Genomic DNA, 19,787 nt, shown 5'->3' with positions numbered 1-19,787 from the left:
TCCTTTTCTCCTTTTCTCCTTTTCTCCTTTTCTCCTTTTCTCCTTTTTTCCTTTTCCCTTTTTTTTTTCCTTCTTCCTTTTCTTTTTTCCCTTTTTTTGTTAAATTTTTATTACCATAATGGTAGGATATAATACTGGAGGGGGAGGGGAATGGAGCCAAGGTTCTTAGAGAAGATAATTCTGACTCTTTAATCGTGTAGGCGTTAAATAAGAAACTATTATAACAGAGGCTAGTCCTGTGCCTCTTGACTGAGAAACCCCATCTGGAGCTTTTCTTTTCCTCCACTTTGGATAGTGCAGAATAATTTCTAAGCGCTAGGAGTAACTGAGCAGTGTAACACACACCCCCGTCCCATCCTTTGATCTGTTAAATGTGAACTTGGAGGATCCCTGCAGCATCCTTTGTTGCAGCATTAGCACTTGTGTATTGAGGCGATGGGCTCACTGAGAACACCTCAGCCGACTGCCAGTGGCACCTCGTAAGGGAAAAGGGAAGGGAAAGACCTTTGATCTTTGCCTGATGGAGGAGATCTTGTTTTAACGAGCTGTTTGTGTTAATACGATTAATGCAAGTGCACTCCAGCACTTGGCTAATGACTCCTTTGGCTCTCTTTATTTCTTTTGTCTTCTTTCTTTTTCTGTTTTCAAAAGGTGACAGGGGCCTTTTGGAAAGGTATTTGAAAGCCGACTTGTCTCCCCTGGCTGTGCCAGACCGCTGTCTGATTCAGTTTTGAATGCTCTGGGTTATGGGAAAGTGCTAAAGGTGGCAACTGTTGTATGGGGGCTTTATTTAAGCAGGCAAATTAGATAAAGGGCACTTGCCTGTTCGTTAGTAAGTTAATTCACTCAGTTAACCGGGTCTGGTTCAAGCAGAAAGGGAGCTTTTTATTATTATTTTGTTGAAAGTGAAAATTCTCTTTTTGTAGGGAAAATGCCCCGTTTCTAGCAGCCGATCTCTGTGTTTTTGATGATGCTCTCTGAGGCTGTTGTTAGCCCGGGGACCCCATCCCCGGGAGCCTGGTGGTTCTTGCTAGACTTTAGCTGTTGCTGGGTTCTTGCCTTGCCTTGGAGGGCTCAGACAGGTATTTTACATCCCTGACTCCAGAGCTCAGCCCGCCGAGGCCTGGTGAATTATGCTGGCTATGCATGTGGCTTGGGGGCAAGGAGTTGGTTGTGTTATTCATGGGCACTCCCTTCCAGCGTGCCAAGGAGCAAACTGGGTACTTGTCTGCAAAGGCAATTATTTCACAAGAAAGTTGCTGTAGGGAGCAGCAGGAGCCAACATGGTTAATAGAGAGAAAAGATTTCCCTTATCTTTTTTTTCCTCTCAGCCTGTACGTCCTTCTTAAACCATTTCTCAGCCTGATCTTGCCTCTGAAATAGGTCTGGTGCTTCTAGCTAAGCTCGACTTGCCCCTGGTGTGAAATGTTACCTGAATCAGGTGGTTGCAGGCTGCCACAGCAGGTGAGAAGCAGGCAGCAGACCGTGTTCCCACCTTGGTTGGGTTTACATCCCACAGCAGGCAAAGCAGAGGGGAACTGGAGTGTCCTAAAGTGGAGTCTGAGGGCCAAATGACAGCTCCCAAAATCGCTCCCACGTGGGAGCACTGAGGGTCCCTTGCAGGCTGTGAGTGGTGTGTGCTGCCCCCGACTCATCCAAGGACTGGGGGGACTCGTGGGAAGGGGAGACTTTGCTGCGTGAAGGTTGGACTCGGCATTTCTCTTTTTGGAAGAGAAGAGTGCTTCTAGCTCGGATGTAATTTTATTTTTTTTTTTAAAAGAAGTTTGGTGGAGCTGATAGCTGTGCTGTGGCAGAGGCTCCCGCAGCAGTAACTGTCATCACTTGTTGTTGGCACAGGGCACAGACTGCGGCTGGGGCAGGATTTGTCTCCAGGTGTTTTCCAGGCGACAGAGCTCTTTGCCTTGCAGAGGGTACAAGCATCTTCTGATCAGCTGTTGCAGTTGCTGAGAATGTGCTCCCTCAGCTTTATGTTTAAACCCTGATATCTCCCAGGAGAGTTGGTCACCCCAAAATGCCTGCACGGGGTAGGGGAGCATCAAAGCAATGTGATTTTTTTTTCTTTTGAAGTAGGACCCTCTGCTTACCAGGCATCTGTGTTAAAACTTCTTCCTGTTACTTCAGATACCGCTCTCCATTAAATAGCAGACACATCTTGTGTACATTGCTGTTGTGAAATAAGAGAGGGTCTGTTCAGGAAATCTGACCTGTCTGACCTCCCTGTGTCCTCCTGTGCATTGGTGGGTGACAGCAACAGTGATGTCACCAATTGTGAACAATACCCACAGCCTAAAGCTGCTCTGGGTATTGTTCATCATCACTAATAAAGCAGTTTTTTAGAGACTGAAGGTTCTTTCACTCACCATTTGTGGCCCCTCTTTGTGGGCATAGTCAGACTGGGGAGAGGACACTTGTTTCCTCTTTTCAGTTCGATGCCCAGTGGGTCCCTCTGGGCTGTTGCAGAAGTGAGTGAGGTGCAGGAGAAGGGCACAGCAATTAAGGGGCTTGACCTGGGAGGCTGCAGCTTGGACTGAGTAACACTTAACCCTCCACAGGGTCAGGCTGAAATGACCTGTAAACAACCCGGGGTGCTCATTACACCTGCCAGGACCAGGCCTGTTACATCATTTAAAATGGTGCACTGGGAGTTTTTGGCATCTGCTGGAGCTGAGCGAGCACAGTAATGTTGTCAAATCTGTATTTTGAGGACAAGGAGGCTTTTGTTGTGCCTCCCTGCCTACAGCAGGCAGCTTGCTCCCCTACATGGTGGCTCCCAGGGATTCCTCTCCCAGTACTTGGGTCGGTGCATGGCTGCTGGAGCAATGCTGTCCGTGCTCTCTCCTGATTAACTCAGCCTTGTGACTCACAAAAAGTTAATGACTTTAGCCCAAGGACTTACAGCAGTGGTAAATGTGGGCTCTGCATGTATTGTCCTCGTTCTTAACAGCACAGCATAAACATCAAAGCGGGGAGATGGGCTTTGTGCTCGGGATATTTGCACTGTGGAAGTGTGTGCCTCGCCTGTTTTTCGTCCTTTAGAAGCATAAAAAACAAAGTTAGTAAACGTGGAAATACACCTGGGGTGCAGCATGGTTCAGTCAAGTGGGTTATAAGAAATGTTTTGTGCACGTCTGGCGGGAGGAAAAACGTTTACTCCATCCTTCACCTCCCCTTCTCCTACCCAGGGAGCGCATGGAGTTACTGGAAGAAGCCAGGAAGATGGAAATGGCGAAGTTTCGCTACATCCTCCCTGTTTATGGCATCTGTAAAGAGCCGGTTGGCTTGGTCATGGAATACATGGAAACGGGGTCTCTGGAAAAGCTCCTGGCTTCCGAACCTCTGCCCTGGGAACTGCGCTTCCGCATCATCCACGAGACAGCCGTGGGGATGAACTTCCTGCACTGCATGTCCCCTCCACTGCTCCACCTGGACCTCAAGCCTGCAAACATCCTGCTTGATGCCCACTACCATGTCAAGGTATGCACTGGACAGTCTGTGCCAGGGACCCACCTTTGGATATTCCCGCGTGGCTCCTGCCAGGTGCAAAAAGCCTGGGAAAAACCAGCAGCATTCCTTTTGAATTAGAAAATGCCCACTGAGCCAACCCTGCCAATCTCCAGATTTAAATCCTGAGATTAGCTCAGTTGGTTAGAGCATGGTGCTAATAACACCAAGGTTTTGGGTTCCATTCCTGTCTGATCCATTCTCTTAAGAGTGGCACTTGATGACCCTTGTGGGTCCCTTCCAACTCAGAATAGTCTGTGAAAATATACCCAAATAAAACCCAAAACTAAATCCACCTGATTATGCACCATTTTGGTACATAAATAGAAGTACAGTTAGCAAACTTGTGAGAACTCCCCTGAAATTTTAGAAGGATGCAGTGAACTCTGGTTTTGAGACGTAATGGGTCCTGCTATAAATTCCCTCGCAGTAGGGCCATGAGGCAGATGAGAACGAGGACAGAAAAGCAGTGTGAACCTCTAAATCATCTCTGCCACTTGCACAGCTCCCAGTGGTTGCCTTGTTCTGTCTGGGTCTTCCTGGCTTTGTATGCACCACTAAATACACAAATCTCATTTACAGCTGGAGTCTGGAGAAGCCTTCCCAGAGGCAACTCATTTTTCCCTTTCATTTGCTCAGAGCATGTACAGTGAACAAGTATCTCTGTCCTGACTGTGTCTGCCAGAGGTCACTTAAAGGAATTTTTTGCGGCTGTAACAGCATGAAATTCTTTTTGTTATCCATTTCCAGAGTAAGCCAGCAAACTTGTTAGCCTTCTCTGTTGGAAGTTCTGTTTTGACAGCTGGACCAAGGAGGTTGTGCTTGCTTTCTCATTTTTCCTTTTGGAGAGGAAATAGACTGAAATACAGCTTTTTCCTGGGTTTTTTAGGGCTTGTTTTTTTGTTTTTGTTTGTTGTTTGTGTGTTTAGCAGTGCCATAATCCATCTGCTCCTTGTTTTCCTGCCCCCCTCACTGGTCAAGTGGCTTTCGTCTGGCTGTACCCTTCTGAAAATGAAGTTTTCATTGAATAAAGACATCTCTCCTGATGTCATGAGAGGGTTGGAGCCATGAGAGGAGTGAGCCTCTAATGAAATCACACCTGTGACAATCTCAGCTTTTTTCACTGGGCCTCTGGGTGCTTTACTTCTTAGAAGAATTTTCTTTCTGAGGCAGGAGGCATCTACAGGTGGTCATGCTATTAATACAGGGACATCAGGATCTGAACTGCTGAAAGCCTGTTCTCACACATTGGTGCTGAGAGGCCTGTGCTAGGTATTTATTTACTTAAAGTTCATGCTTGCTTGCATAACTTCTTAAATTCCTAATTCCTGACTCATCCATGAGCCAAGATATGAAGGCTGTATTTTTCTCACTGTTTCAGGAGGTTGAAATGCCTGATATTCTGCCTGCTGTACAGCCTATATCTGAGTGGTGATGTAATACGAGGGGGCAAAGTGCAAAATGTACAAAAACTAAAAAAGTTTCTGGTGAGGTCATTGCTGACATCCCTAAACTGTTGCTACTCACTCATGAAACACATGAAGGTCTTCAGACCCTTCCCATGAAGTTCAGAAAAGAATGGTCTAATCCAAACCTTTTCCAGCCAGCAGTCCTTTACATCTGCAGGCATCTTGGGAACCCCTCCAAGCAGCAAAGCAGACCCAGGAACCTATATGCAAAACAAGAGATGAACGTGTTCTGTGAGGCGCCTTCACTTTAAAAGTGTGGCCCCAAACCTTCTTTTTGAGTGATGTGAAACTCATAATTAAATTTCAGACCCTGCAGCTTGATTTAATGTGCATTTTCTTGCTGGAAGGCTACTGGAGCTGCTGATGGAGGTGTTTTTTTAAAATGTTGGCATTAATTTAGTAGGTGACCTGTCCCTAACAGAATCCTGAGGTGAGTGAAGAGATGTTGCACGCTGCAAAAGAAGAGTTTGGAGATAGGGAGGACTTTTATAAACTGTTTGCCCTTGAGCCAGGAAGCAGCCAGCCTTGCAGTGGAGCACATTAAGAAATGCTGCTGTGCCATGCTCGAGTTAAATGGCAACACACCCTCCTTCTTTTACGAGGACAGTACTCACTGTAAAGCCCCGAGTGAGGCTGATGACTAACACAGTGCAGTTCTACAGAACTTATCATCAAGTGGGTGCCTCCATATCATAAAGCCTGCGTCTTACATAAGTGTGTGCTGAATTTTGTCCTTGGGAGGGTAATTAAGAGGATAGGATTAGCCTGAGCAGGGATACAGATAGAGAGATATTAACTTTACCAAAGGCTCGTCGGGGGATTCCTTGGTGGTTTAAAATACATGGGTATAATATGTGCAACACAAGGTGAAGCTTTGCTGTTTTTTGGAGGATGGATTCATGCATCCTCCCTTGGGAGCTGGTGGTGGGACCTTCCTTCCCTACCATGTCTTGCTCCATCTTGGTTGCCTTAAACAGTGTGGTTTCCTTGGGAGGATTATCCCATACCCAGGCAGGCTTTGTTAGCAGGGATCAACCTGCATTTTTTCTTTTCCTTACTATCAACCTCTTGCTTCTATTTGTACCAAGATCCTCCCTGCCCCTTTCTCCAGTGCATATATGCAGTCTTCTGGTATTTACAGGCTGTTCAATACCTATTTTTTGCTTAACTCCCCCACGTCTTACGAGCTGCTTCTTCCTCTCTCCTGCCCTCCGTGCACATTGGGGATTGTCTCCCCTGAGCTGCCTGTGATGTGGCAATCGCTGGCACAGGGGAAGCAATGCCACATTCCAGCACTGCCCTCGTGGGCTGTGGGTTTGCTGTGATCCCTGCTGGGATGTGATCTCTGTCCAGGGACCCTTTGCAGGAGACTAAACACCCTACCACGTGCAGAAATCTCATACCCTGACTTGTTGCCAGCTGCCCATGCCGTCGTGCTCTCTCTCTCTGCTGCTTCCCAGGTTTCTTATCTTCAGTATCTCATGGTCAAGAGTGTTGGTTTTTGCTCAGGTATTTAAAATGAAGTCAACTTGCAGCCTAATACTTCAGGGCAAAAACCTTATGTTTAAGGTCTTGCTTCTCTTGCTATCCAGCCTGATTTTTTGCAGCTCCTCATCTTATCCTATATATGTGTGCACACACACAGACAGATACATGTGTATATGTGTGGGTTCATGCACACACCGAGGCAAGCCCGACCAGTTATTTTTCATCTCCCAGATCTTGCTTTTAAAGAACTTGAAGCAGAATGAGCTGCCCTCAGCTGTGCACTGCTGTGAGCTCACTGTAGTTGCTTTTATCCCCTCCCCAGTTCTCCAGTTTAAACCAGTATGAAGTTTGCTGCTGTGTTGTACCGTGCATTGATGGTCTTGCTAAACATGGGTAGTAGAAGTGGTCTTTACTTTTACTTGATTCAGCTGAAGAAGAGGCTGCAGAATTTCCGAGCATGGATTTAGAGGCAGCCTAGTCAGATGGCAAATTTCTTGATCAGAAATCTTCTTAATATAGGTGGTTAATTGTAGGTCCAAGTGATACCCAGAGGCCAGGCTGGTGAAGAGTAGTTGTCTCTATTAGAATACCTGATGTAGTTAGCACAGCCACTTTGTTATCAGCTGCAATTGCTCTCCTGTTATCAGAAATGAGGAGAATCTTTATTCTGTGTGTCCCTTCTGGCTGTTTCCCACCTTTCCTGATCAAGGTTTCCATGCAGGGCTGTTGTTGTATGGCTCTTTAATCCCAACCAACAAAGCTGGTTTGCACCTTGATCAATTGTCTAATTGATCTAATTGTGGTGGCACAGGGGAGGGAACAAAACCACCCCTGTTACAGTAATGCAGATTTATGATGGATTGAAATGGATGTTTGGCTTTGGTTTGTGCTGCTTCTGAAGAGAAGCATTACAATTGTCCCACCTGAAATGGGTTTTGAGGAGTTAAGGTTTCAGGGCAGACTGGAAAAGGATGGAAATATAGCCTGTTTCAGAAAGACTTCTTTTAGTAGCTAACTGAAGTGTTGTTCATAAACACTGAAGTAATGAAATAGGTTTGAAGTGCAGATGCTGGTTGTGTCTATACCTAGAGTTAATTTTTAATCATAATTTTTAGTAGTCCAAACATGTACATATTTCTTAAAAATTTCTGTCTTTCTTAAAGAACAAAACTGAAACAAAGAGCCCTTTCTCCTCTACCCCCAGAAAAACCAACCAAACAAAGCAACCCTCCCACCCTCAGACATCTGAAAACCCTGTAGACAAATGTGGTGGCGTTCTCAACATCCAGGTGCACAACAGACTTTGGACAGAGACAAATACTGGATGTGCCAGCAAGCGATTAAAAATTAATCTGATGGATTTGTTACCTATTTGATGAAGAAAACCTTTTGCTGAACTCTGTCCCTGAGTCCATGGCAGTGGGTTCTTGAGTCTTACTTGCAGGAAAATGCCATGCAGCATCAGGAGCTAGGAGCTCATTCAGGACATCAGGAGCTAAGGGCACAGTTCAGGATGGTCTGTCAAGAGTCATTAGTTAAGGAAAACACTTTCCAAGCGCTGATTTCCAAGATAGATCCCTGCAGTGTTTGGGAATAGCTGACTGTAGTAACCATTGTAGCATATCTTCTAGTTTAAAAAAAAAAAAATTACAGAAAATACTTTAACAAAGCCAAACCATCTGAAACTTTGCAACTGAGTGTTTTTCTACAAACCAGAATGGGAAAAAAACCCACAAACGACAGAGGCAGAGAAGGGCCAGTGTGCACGGTGCGCTCGAGTTAAAACAAACTAAACTTAAAAAAAAAAAAGAAAGAAACCCAAATCTTCAGGTCTGGGGATCTCTCAGTAAAGTCAGTGTTGCTGGGAAGGCAGGAAAACACGTGCAGCTCCCCTCCCCAGCCGGTGCTCACGTGTTTGTTCTCATGCAGACCTTTAAGGAGCGGAGCTGTCTGAACATGAACCATCCCACTGTCTGCGTGGGCTCTGGCCAAGGTTTCCTTTTTCTCTTCTTCCTACCCCTTCACCGCGGGTTTTGCATGAAGCCTCTGTCGCCTCCGTGTCTCCTCTCAGCTCTGCTGATACCAGGGGTGCTTTTGAAGCACGGTGGGACCCACCTGGAATAAAAATAACCGATGCGAGGAGCGAGACTGCAGGTTCGCAGGGCAGATCCCGGGGTGGGCTGCAGGGATAGTGGGGATGCAGAGGAGGGAGTGGGGAGGGCTGCTCCACTTCCACTGCCTGCACCAGCAAGGGTGCCTTGTGTTGCAGAACGAGGTACCTGGCAAGCAGTTTAAAGGCAAAATAGGTAAGTTAAGTGGCTCTATCTTCCACCCACTGCGCAGTTCCCACTGGTGTTTAAAGAAACTGCATAACTAAACACACCGTGCAGTTGTGGAAAATTTACCCTAAAGGAACTAATAAAAGCCACAAAAAGCTGCCTGCAGAATCACACTGTTTTGTCGCAGCCTGCAAGATAAACAATTCCCCAGTTTGCAGTGCTTTCTGCAGGGTTTGGTATGATCGAAGCCCTGCTCTACAGGTGAATTTCCTGTTAGTTGGTATAAAACCCAGTCCTTCACAGTAGGTAGGGGCAGGTCCACAAGGTGAAGTTTTTGCTAGGCTAGGAGGGATATTCTGTGTACTTAAGCAATTTCTTAGTTTGTAGGGTGACTGAGACTTTTTCTATCTAACGTGCTTAGCTCCTGCCTTAGCCCCCAGCCTTACATTCCCACATGGCTGGTGGCTCTGAAGGCAGCAGTGTCACCGTCCTGCCTGCATTTCATCTTTATTTCTTAACTGACACAGGAGGAAACGCTGTGCATTGTTTAGACAAAGAGGAAGGTGAATGGCTGTAATTATGCCTGGATTTCTTGAGGTGTATCCAAGCCTCTGCTCCGCGTTAATCAAAGGACAGCGGCGCTTCTCCGAGTCGGATCCGTTCAGACTTGCAGTGTTCGGTTCATTCCTTACCCTGACACCACCATGGGGCTTGTGGGATTTTGGGGCTGTGCTTTTGTTCTCCCGTGGAGCACTAAGTGCCCCAAACTCAAGCAGCGCTTCCTGGGGTGGTCAATTCAGCTTTTCCCAGAGTTAAGCTGGATCGCAGATCCGGGTTTCTTGACTCCTTGCTGCTCTCCTGAACTCCACTGCTTGGCTTGTTGAGGAGTCCAGCAATCCCCCGCTGAGACTGTGACCCCACAACCAACTATTCCTCCAGTTGACTACACTTTTTTCTCTTTTTCCCCCTTTTTTTCCCTTTCATTTTTTTTCCCCCACTCATTCCCACATTACACTGCAGATTTAAGACACAGATGGACAGCAGGTTGGATATACCTGTGTGCTAGGGGACAGGACTTCTCCATCTCCTGAGAATGCCTCTGTTGAGCTCTTTGTGCATGGGAGAGGTTCTTCCTGGAGCTGTGTGGGTTGCTTTGTTTGTTTTATGGCAAAGGGAGATTCCTAGCATGGCTGTGTAACCTGCCTGTTCTCCAGGAGGCTGAAGCTGGCAGCAGTTTTCTCCCTTTCCAGTAATGGACACATGTTACAACTGGTTTTGTGGTATCTTTAGAGAGAAACTTCTGAAAGTGTAAAGTCGCAGCCTATTAAAAAAAAAAAAAAAAAAGCTTTTTTTAATTATGCTTGTTGTTTTGAGGGAGAACTTTCTCAAAGGAGAAGCCGTGAAGATCAAAAGGGGAATGAGTCACTGAAAGACCTGAGTATTTATTAGATAAAAAGCATGTATAAGTCAGGGTGAGGGGGAATCTTATCTCACATGTAGGCAAAAATCAGTGGGCTGAGTGGTCCAAAAAGACTTGACTTTCCTTGAAATTTCCACTTAACATAATAGACATTTTTTGTCCAGTGGGAAATAACAAAGACAAAGGCAATTCCTTGCCTATCTGTTTGCTCAACGATTGGAATGCCCTTGAGAGCAAATGAATGCATATTTGTTTGACACTTCAAATTAAAGTGGAGGTGTGTCCTTTTTATATAAACTTGCTGTCACTTGTTTTGTTCATTTCAGCTGCGTTCGCTGCGTCACTGCTCCAACTTGCTGCATCTCCTGGTTGCCAGAAAGAATTCCCTGTGTGGGTTTTGGATGTGTGTGTGTGTGTGTGTGTGTTTTCATCTGGGTTTTTTTTTTAAACATTTGGTTGCTCTGGTGTTTGGTTTGGTCCTTGTTGGCATGGTCAGTGTAACAGTGGTATCTGAAAGGGCAATTCTCTAGAGCTCACTGGAGAGCCCAGGATGTTTTAGCACAGCACACAACGTGAGGTTACGTAGGGAAAGGGGGTGGTAGGACCAATAATTACATTAAAGTAGTTTGCACTAGCTAAATTTGACTGGGTTTAAATTACAATAAATTGTCTTGACTGTTTGTTGTGTTTGCTATGTAATGGGCTGACATGCTGCTGCTTGCAAAAACTGCTTGCCTTTATTTTATTTGCTTCTTTTAGCTTAACCATCAAGAAAAACCATAGCATTATGCTTCCAGAGGTGTTTTCTTGGCTTAATATTTCTGAACAGCAGCTCACTGTATTTGTTGGGTCATCCTGTTACATCTGTAGTTCTTTGCTGAAAATTTTTGTAAACACCTTGAAAAATCTAATGGTACCCTGTACTTTTCTTCCCCTCTCCCCTCCTCCTTTTTTTTTTTTTTCCTGCAGATTTCTGACTTTGGACTTGCAAAGTGCAATGGCTTGTCCCATTCCCATGACATCAGCATGGATGGCTTGTGTGGCACAATTGCCTACCTTCCTCCAGAGCGCATCAAAGAGAAAAACAGGTGTTTTGACACCAAACATGATGTGTACAGGTCAGTTAACTATGAAAACACTTAAAAGCACTGTTAGTAATGCTGTAAAATGAGCCCTCTTTTTCTGGTTGTAAAACCTAATTGAGTATGAAACTCCTAAATCTAGTTAGAGCCTCACGTGTCACATTTGCTTTGCTTTTTGCAAAGCCTTTACAGGGTAGAGGCCTTTTAAAAAAAACTGCATCTGATCCTTGGTCTTGAAGTTATTTATTAGCAACTGGCATGGGAGGCAATCTGCCCACCTTTAATGTCCCATCTAAAGGTACATCTTGACCTACTTCTTGAGTCTGTGACAGAATTCTTAGTTATCTTCAGTGGATTTCATCACTAGGTCTTTGGCTGTTCTTTCATGGCAAGATGATTAGGAAAAGGAAATCAGAGCTGTAGATTAAAGAGATATGTCTTATTCTAAATGGAATGTATTTCTTTAAAGTCGTCTCACAGGGTAAAAGCATTAAATTAAATCCACTGTAATGCTCTGCTGCTCTCTGATTTTGTCAGTGTTGATGTGGGGTAGTTGGTAAATGCTACCAAGAACTTGGCAGCCTCCAGCAAGTCCCTCTGTTTGCTGCCTCAGGTTCCTCCCTGCAAAAGCTTGACTTTGAAGTCATGATTCTTGGCTGCATCTTGCTGTGTGTGTTCAGCTGAATTAGATGCAGAAGTGGAGGGACAAAGAAAATAACCTAGGAACTTAGAAAAATAAATTATACTTCTGTGGGTTTTTTGGCTTTCTTTAAAAAAATAAAATTAAAAAACTGCTATGTCCTAGAAATAATCTTTTTACTTTTTTTTTTTTTTTTGGTAGCTTTTCCATTGTGGTTTGGGGAGTTCTTACACAAAAGAAGCCTTTTGCAGGTAAGTTGTGGCTTTGTCTTGGAATTTTTTTTTCCATTTTCCCATTGATAAGCACGCTTCCTGCCCCACCAGCCCCAGATTATGTGCATGACCTCCAAAGTCCTGCGCACTTACGTGGTAAACCCTTTTAAGTTCTCCAGTTCTGATCACAAATATAAGTCCTCCTGTGTCCTGCTCATAAAAACAGAGCCCATATTGCTGCAGGGGCCCTTGTCTGCCCCTTTTTGCTCCTGCTGGTGTTTGTTGCACAAAGCTCCACGTTGGTGTGTGGCCTGCTCAGACTTCTGATACGCTGGCAAAACCGACCTGGCAGGCAGCTCTACTGTTTTCTCTCTGTAGAGACGTTCTGTAGTTTATTTGTAGATTGTGGGTACAGATTTGTTCCTTTAAAAAAAAAAAAAAAAAAAGCTGTCTGTGAGAATAAACCTTGTTCCACCCTGCAGTAGATGCACCTCTCAACAGGCAGCTATTTATTCTTTATGACTTTTCCTGTGTCTATGACTGGTCTATGTATAGCAGACATGTCTGAACAAGTTCCAGTCTACTATTAATTTTTCCTCCCTGTGAGAGATTCCGTTTAGCCCAATGGTTGATTCGCAGTCAGGGGCCACATTACTGCACTTCTTGATTCGTGTTCTTCCTTCACCTCTATGAACAGTTCAGGTACTTGGTCTAAATAAAACTTAAGGTTCAGTTTTCTCACAGCAGATATGGAAATACAAAAGAGAGGTAGCAAAGAAATGTTTGAGTTTTTTTTCCTCTGGTTCTGTGTCTTTTTTTTTTGGGGTGGAGAAAGACCACAGTCGCTCATGGACAATTTTTTTTTAACTGATACATGGGGAGCATGTACTGTGGGAGAAGATAACCAACTTTTTTCCCCCCTGTCGATAAGAACTCTGGAAAAAAATGCATGAAAACAAAATTTCAGCACTGTTAATGCTCTTAGACAAAAGATAAATGATTCCTTTTGCTGAGAGATCTTAATTTGTGTTGCCTTTGCTTTACAGAGGAAAACAACATTTTACATATTATGGTAAAAGTAGTTAAAGGCCACCGCCCAGAGCTACCTGCTGTTTCCAAATCCAGACCTCATTCATGTAATAACTTGATCAAACTGATGCAAAAATGTTGGCAAGATGATCCTGGTGAACGGCCAACATTTCAAGGTAAGATTTCCTCGTAACTTGGCTCCCCATTTATTCTTCTGTGAGTCACGTTATTGCTCAGGACTCTGCTAATCCTTGGGGTAAATACTGTGAACCTCTGTGACAGAATAAATAGAGCACATTGTGTGGCAGAGACAATGATACAGGCCACTTACTCATTTGTGGAGGAAGGGATTATCTGAGGACATGTCTGACCATGATGGTGTTATGTAAACTGGTCAGGAACAAGCCTGGTGCTGAACCTGTCGATCCATTTAGCCAGAAATTGTGTTCATTTCTGATTGTGTGTGTTGGGGCAGAGGGCAAGCTGGAGTTGGTGTGGTTTTCACCATACCAAAGCGCTGAAGGCCCTGGCTCTTGAAATTTGCTCTTGTGTGTTGAGAAACTGGGTTATTTTCTTGTAACAAAACCATTTGTACTATCATTTTTCTTCAATAAAAGGCAACTCTGGTGAAAGGCTTGAAATTGTCCAAAGCACCTGCTAGGAATTCAAATGTGCAGAAGGATGTAGCATTATTGGAGAGATTTGCCTCTTCCCTCTCCTTCTGGTCAAACAAGGAATGGGGACTGAAGGGACCTCATATTTTAATAAACATGTCGAAGTCTGCTAGCAGTACATTGATCCTCATTTCACAGTCAGTCCTGCAGCATAGCCACTGTGTAACACCAGTCTGGTTTGAATGTAAAAATGAATTGTTTGGGCAGCCCTGTGCACATTTTGCTTCGCTGCACTCTTGTGCCCACTGATAAGGTGTTAGATGGAATAGTCAGAATTGGAGTCTTTCTCCCACAGTATCTCGAAGCTGTTAAGTTCTATTGCCAGAGAGAGGCAGCAGGGTATCTCAGAAAGTCTCCTGTAAGAAAACCCTAAAACCTTCTCTTACTTTCTTTGAAGAAATCACTTCACAAACAGAGGCCCTCTGTGAAAAACCAGAAGATGAAACAAAAGAGGTGATAACTCAGGACCTGGACACCAAGAATTCCCCGGAGCAGCAGACTGAGGTATTTTCTCTTTCACTTTCTTGTTCAAACATGATGGGTTTTGTGAGGAACAGTTTCCTCTGTGACCTGTAATGTCCCAAGCAACCTTCTCTTTGCTGCTTTTGAACACTGCCTTGCCTGATAGAAGTGGGTCTTGGTGAAGGACTGGAATGCCAAAGTGACAGCAGGAGCATGGAACCAGCTCAGGAAAACCTCAGTGCAGCACCAAATGCAAGTGGATCTTACTCTGTTAAAGGAGAGCAAGACAGTTAGGAAGCAAAAACTGGGGAATGATGGGGGTGTGACTGATCTTAAAAACCGCTGTAGACAGAAGAGCCACATGGCTTTACTGGCTGTGTGAGTACTGATGGAAGCTGCCCTCCTGCTTCTGGAAAAATTTCAGCGACCTGGTTCATAGTTTTCATTTAATACAAATAGTCTGTAAAGGCTACCTGCAAATTAAGAAATTTATGTTTCTTCTGTAGGGCCTCCTGCTCAGTTTTCTTTGCTGACCCTTCTAAAATGCTTGTGTGCTTCTCTTGAAGGGGATTTGTGCACTGTCCCAGAAGAAACAGGAGCCTGCTCTACCATCAGTTAAGGATTACAGTCTCTCAGAGTTATTGTCCCAGTTGGATTCAGGGATTTCACAGACTATGGAAGGCCCTGAGGATCTCAGCCGCAGCTCTTCTGAGTCCAAACTTGCCTCCAGTGACAAGCGGCTTTCAGGAGTTTCATCTGTAGATTCAGCTTTTTCATCCAGAGGCTCCCTTTCCCTTTCCTTTGAAAGGGAGAGTTCAGGTAATGGTCAAGTTTTTCTTTGTAGTTGTTTGGACTGGGGCATGGGAGTCAATGGGTTGGAGAGTAGTCATGTAAAGAATAACATTCTGGAAATTACTGTTAGCCTTGCTTTCTCTTGCTGTCAGCGCTACAAATTTGTTTACTGGAGGTAGTTATTTAAAAGAAAAAAATAAATATAAATAAAAAAAAATTTTGTGGTTCCCAAATGTGATCTAATGAGAAATAATAAATCTCATTTACTCTTTGAAAAGGAGTGACCTGAACTCCCATCAAAGCAGTTGCAGAATCAGTCATGTAGAGGTTGGTTTGGAAGGGAGGTCACATAGTCCAGCATCCCGCTTGAAGTGGGATTAAAGCCAATGCCCAGTCAGGTCAGCTGAGTTTGTGGCTTTTTCAGTTATACCAAGCCTAAATCTGAGCACCTTTGTTTTTGGAGAAGACTCAAGCCACCCTCTCAGCAGCCCCTGTGAACAATGTAATAAAGCCCCCCTCACTTTTCAGTCCAGTGCTGTAAAACCCAGACATCTATTTTCCAGTTGAGTAAACAATGATTAACATAGGGAGATCAACCACAGCATCCTCTGGTCTTCATGTCACCAGAAACAGAGTTAGTGGGGTTCCACGTTTGACCTGAAATTGTTCTGGGACAGCTGTGGGACAGAAGGGTGGATGGGTTTGCAGTCGACTCATTGCTGAAGCCAGCACATCTGTTAGCCATGGGCAGGTAAGGTTTGATGGGTATCAGAAATGTGATGGTGTCTTTTCCATGGAATTATAGGACAGTTTGGGTTAGAATGGACCTTTAAAGGTCATCTAGTACAACCTTCTTGCAATGAGCAGGGACATCTTCAGTTAGATCAAGTTGAATGTTTCCATGGATGGGGCATCTGTCACCTCTCTGGGCAACCTGTTGTTCCAGTGTTTCACCACCCTCATTGTAAAAATTTTCTTCCTTACATCCATTTAGATATTGGTACTACAGACATACAGAAGAGGAAGCTAACGGAGGCAATTCTGTCTGGAGATACCAGCAAGCTGATGAAGATCCTCCAGCCTCAAGATGTTGATATTGTTTTAGATGGGAACTCCAGCCTTTTGCACTTGGCTGTTGAAGCTGGTCAAGAAGAATGTGTCAAGTGGCTCCTCCTGTACAACGCTAACCCTAACCTCACCAACAAGAAAGGATCCACCCCTCTTCACATAGCCATTGAGAAGAAAGTTAAAAGCATCGTGGAGCTGATTATGGCTAGGAAAATCAACGTTAATGCCAAAGACGAGGACCAGTGGACTGCCCTTCACTTTGCTGCCCAAAACGGGGATGATTTCAGCACCAAAATGCTGCTTGATAAGAATGCCTCCCTAAACGAGGTCGATTTTGAAGGCAGAGCCCCCATCCACATAGCCTGTCAGTACGGCCAGGAGAACATCGTGCGGATCCTGCTGAGGAGAGGCGTCAACGTGAACATCAAGGGGAAGGACGACTGGGTGCCACTGCACTACGCTGCCTGGCAGGGCCACCTCCCCATCGTGAAGCTCCTGGCCAAGCAGCGGGGAGCGGACGTGAACGTGCAGACCGTGGACGGAAGGACCTCGCTGCACTTGGCCGCCCAGCGAGGGCACTACCGCGTCGCCCGGCTCCTCATAGACCTGGAGTCGGATGTCAACGTCCAGAACGCCCTCCTGCAGACTGCCCTGCACATAGCTGCTGAAACCGGCCACACCAGCACCTCCAGGCTGCTCCTGAAGCACGGCGCAGACATCGAGGCAGCCACGGCAGAGGGATACACGGCTCTGCACTTGGCGTCGCGCAGCGGCCACTTGGCCACAACAAAGCTGCTGATGGAGGAGAGGGCCAGCGTTCTGGCCAGGGGCCCGTTAGACAGGACAGCCTTACATCTTGCTGCGGAAAACGGGCACTCTGAGGTAGTGGAAGAACTTGTCAGTGCAGAAAATATCAACGTGCCTGACAGCGAAGGGTTCACAGCTCTTCACCTGGCTGCGCGAGGAGGGCACGCGAAAACAGTCGAGGTTCTCCTGAAGCACGGGGCGCACACTGACATGCCGAGGCCCAAGTGTCACACCCCACTGCCCCTTGCTCAGCAGAGCAGCAATAGCTCACTTACTGTGTTGTTGAGTGACACTTAAGCCAAAGGTGCCAGACGCGATACTTTTGTACCTGGTGTGAGGAGGCTGCTGGAGCTCAGCTCCTCGGGGCCTCCTGCAGCTGTGCAGTGACCCCACCAGCGGTGTCAGTGATGGACTGAGGTGCAGCCAGCAGAAGTTTGAATGTGTGATGAGACTGCACGTGGATGTAAGGCCCCGAGCTGCCACGCCGTGGTCTGTGTCATTCATTCTGCACATGCCCTGCCCTGGCTGGATCTGGACATTCCCCTACTGAGAATGTTGTGAGAGAAGGATGTGACTTGTGGGTTCCCCCTGCCTTCTTTTTTTTTTTTTTTTTTAACGTGCCAAACTAATTTAAGAACTAACATTATGCTTTTTTATTTTCCTCAAAACAAAACAAAAAGATGTCATAGATTTCTGGTTTACTGCAGTGATCTGTATTTTGGGCTGAATGCCTCCAGTGTAGAATAAATAAAACACCAATCTGCTTGAAGTTAACACGAGAGATGAGGAAAGAGCTATTTAAGATAATCATGTTTCTGGTACTTTTTTTAATGGAAACACTGATTACAGATTTCCATGTACTCAAAATTTATGAGGCAGACTTAATAGCAATGCAGGATTCCAAAAATAATAAGCAGAAGTAAAAGCTTAACACTAGTGTCTTCATATGCAGTACCACCTTGTGTGTATTCTAAAATCAGTAAGCTGAACTAAGTGCTTAGTGGTTTGTCTTAAATAAACAAGTCAAAAGCTAAAATTCATACTGGACTGGAACTGGATGGTATATTCTCACACTGTTGTACCAATTTACAAAACAATGTTTGGAGGGGCCGATGACCAGACTGATATACTGTGTATATAGGATTTCTACCTGTTGTATGCTTTTTTCTACTGAAGAAAATAGATTGCTTAGAGTGGGTATGTTTTAATACACCTTTTAATTTCACTCTTTTCAAAGTACAAATGTGATCTGTTATTAATAAAAGATTGTGTTCTATATCTGTCTGTATTTTGTAGTTGTTAAAGCAACTGAAAACCCATTGAGCAGCAGCAGCACACAACTGTCATGTGTTTAATGATCATGGAATCATAGCATGCTCCAGGTTGGGAGGGACCTTTAGAGGTCATCCAGTTCCAACCCCCTTGCCCATGGGCAGGGACACCTTCCACTAGACCAGGTTGCTCAGAGCTCTATCTTGAGTGATGTGGAAGCAGATGGTGAAGCCACGCTCGTGCCAATACATGGAAGTTACAAAGCAATACCTCTGTTAGCAGAGCATGGCAGTCCCAGCAAGCTCCTCAAGCTGCTGACAGTGAAGCTTCTCATTAAACAAACAAAACTGTATTTTTCCTACTGCTTCCTTCAGCTCCTTTTGAGACCAGTAAGGTGGTCATGTTTCATTAAGCTGTGCTTAATTAGTCTCTCATTATAGCAAATGCAACCACAGACCACTTGGTCTCTTAGCACTGTGCTTAAACCCTTGGCCTGGCCCAACACACACCATTCCCTTCTATTACAGAGTACCCTGAACAGTGAGATTTGAGATACTTTAATTCCAGTATCTGCCTGAACTGCAAAAGAGCTGTAAGACCAGGGAACAGCAGTCTTGCACCTCGTAATAAAGGTGGTTCACACCAGCAAGGCAAGGGGAAAGTACACTTATAAAATGCTTTTAAAAGAGCTCAAGCAGTGCTTTGCTGGTACATTCCTTCGGTGCCTAATAATAATAGCACATTAGCTTCTAATTAAACATGAGGCCACACTCATGAGTCTTTGTTTCCATGCTGTCTTTCACAATAACAGGCACCAGCTGTGCTTTACATAGAAGGCAACACAGCTGGCACTGGACAAAAAAACAACCAAGGGATTGCAAAGACATGCTGCCATGGTTGGAGCGGGTATTTGTCCCTGTGAACCTGCCTTCCTTGGGGGCAGGAGGGGTGAATGGGGGTGCTAAATTAGCACTAATGCAGCAATTAGTAATTGCTGTTTTGTAAAGGTCTCCTACGGGTGACTTTTCTGGTTGATTGTGCGTCCTTTAACTTTGTTCAAGTCCTAACTGTGCTGTTGACCTGAAGCTTACAGGCATTTCTTTGTCTCTTTCCAATCTTAGGTGTGTTCTTTAGAACACCCTGCAGACTTGGGAGGTGGGATTGGGAGGTGGTGTGACTGCATGGAGTGCTCCATGGAGCCGAGCCTTGCTCCAGTTCCCCTGTGCTGCCTAACTGCTCCCTGGCATCAGACAGGGCTGGAAGATGAATATCAGCACCTCTTGCTCACCTCCAAAATCAGGCAGAGGCTGCTTGCAAGGCTTCTGTGTATCTGTGTACACTGTGCCAATCTGCTTCCTTAGGGCTTCTGACCACGGCCCCGGGTGGCTCTTTCAGCCCAAGGAGCAAAGAATGTCAGAAAATAAGAGGCAGTGAAATGGCTCTAGTGACCAAAAGCTTCATCTTTTTGTCTCTAGACGTGATTTTTCAGCCTGGCCTCTGCCCACACACCTGTGGCAGCACAGTCTGGGTTCCTGCCAGCACCCGCTGGTGCCGGCTCCCCATGCAGGAGC

The 19,787-nt window shown here is 45.2% G+C and overlaps 1 protein-coding gene across 1 annotated transcript in view; it reads left to right on the top strand.

Moving 5' to 3' along the window:
• RIPK4 (receptor interacting serine/threonine kinase 4) overlaps window positions 1-18,220 on the top strand; it is a 23,085-nt gene extending 4,865 nt beyond the window's left edge. Inside the window, exons 2-8 of the mRNA XM_027635133.1 lie at window positions 3,204-3,495; window positions 11,148-11,296; window positions 12,102-12,151; window positions 13,159-13,317; window positions 14,213-14,319; window positions 14,844-15,096; window positions 16,064-18,220. Coding sequence (XP_027490934.1) covers window positions 3,204-3,495; window positions 11,148-11,296; window positions 12,102-12,151; window positions 13,159-13,317; window positions 14,213-14,319; window positions 14,844-15,096; window positions 16,064-17,241 — 2,188 coding nt within the window. The 3' untranslated portion in view covers window positions 17,242-18,220. The remainder of the gene's footprint in view (window positions 1-3,203; window positions 3,496-11,147; window positions 11,297-12,101; window positions 12,152-13,158; window positions 13,318-14,212; window positions 14,320-14,843; window positions 15,097-16,063) is intronic.
• The last annotated feature ends 1,567 nt before the right edge of the window (window positions 18,221-19,787 follow it).

This window comes from Corapipo altera, unplaced genomic scaffold (assembly GCF_003945725.1).
Source record: "Corapipo altera isolate COAL_440 unplaced genomic scaffold, ASM394572v1 0, whole genome shotgun sequence".
Taxonomy (NCBI): Eukaryota; Metazoa; Chordata; class Aves; order Passeriformes; family Pipridae; genus Corapipo; species Corapipo altera.
Note: the sequence above shows the minus strand (reverse complement) of the source record. Positions and strands in the feature narration are given on the sequence as shown.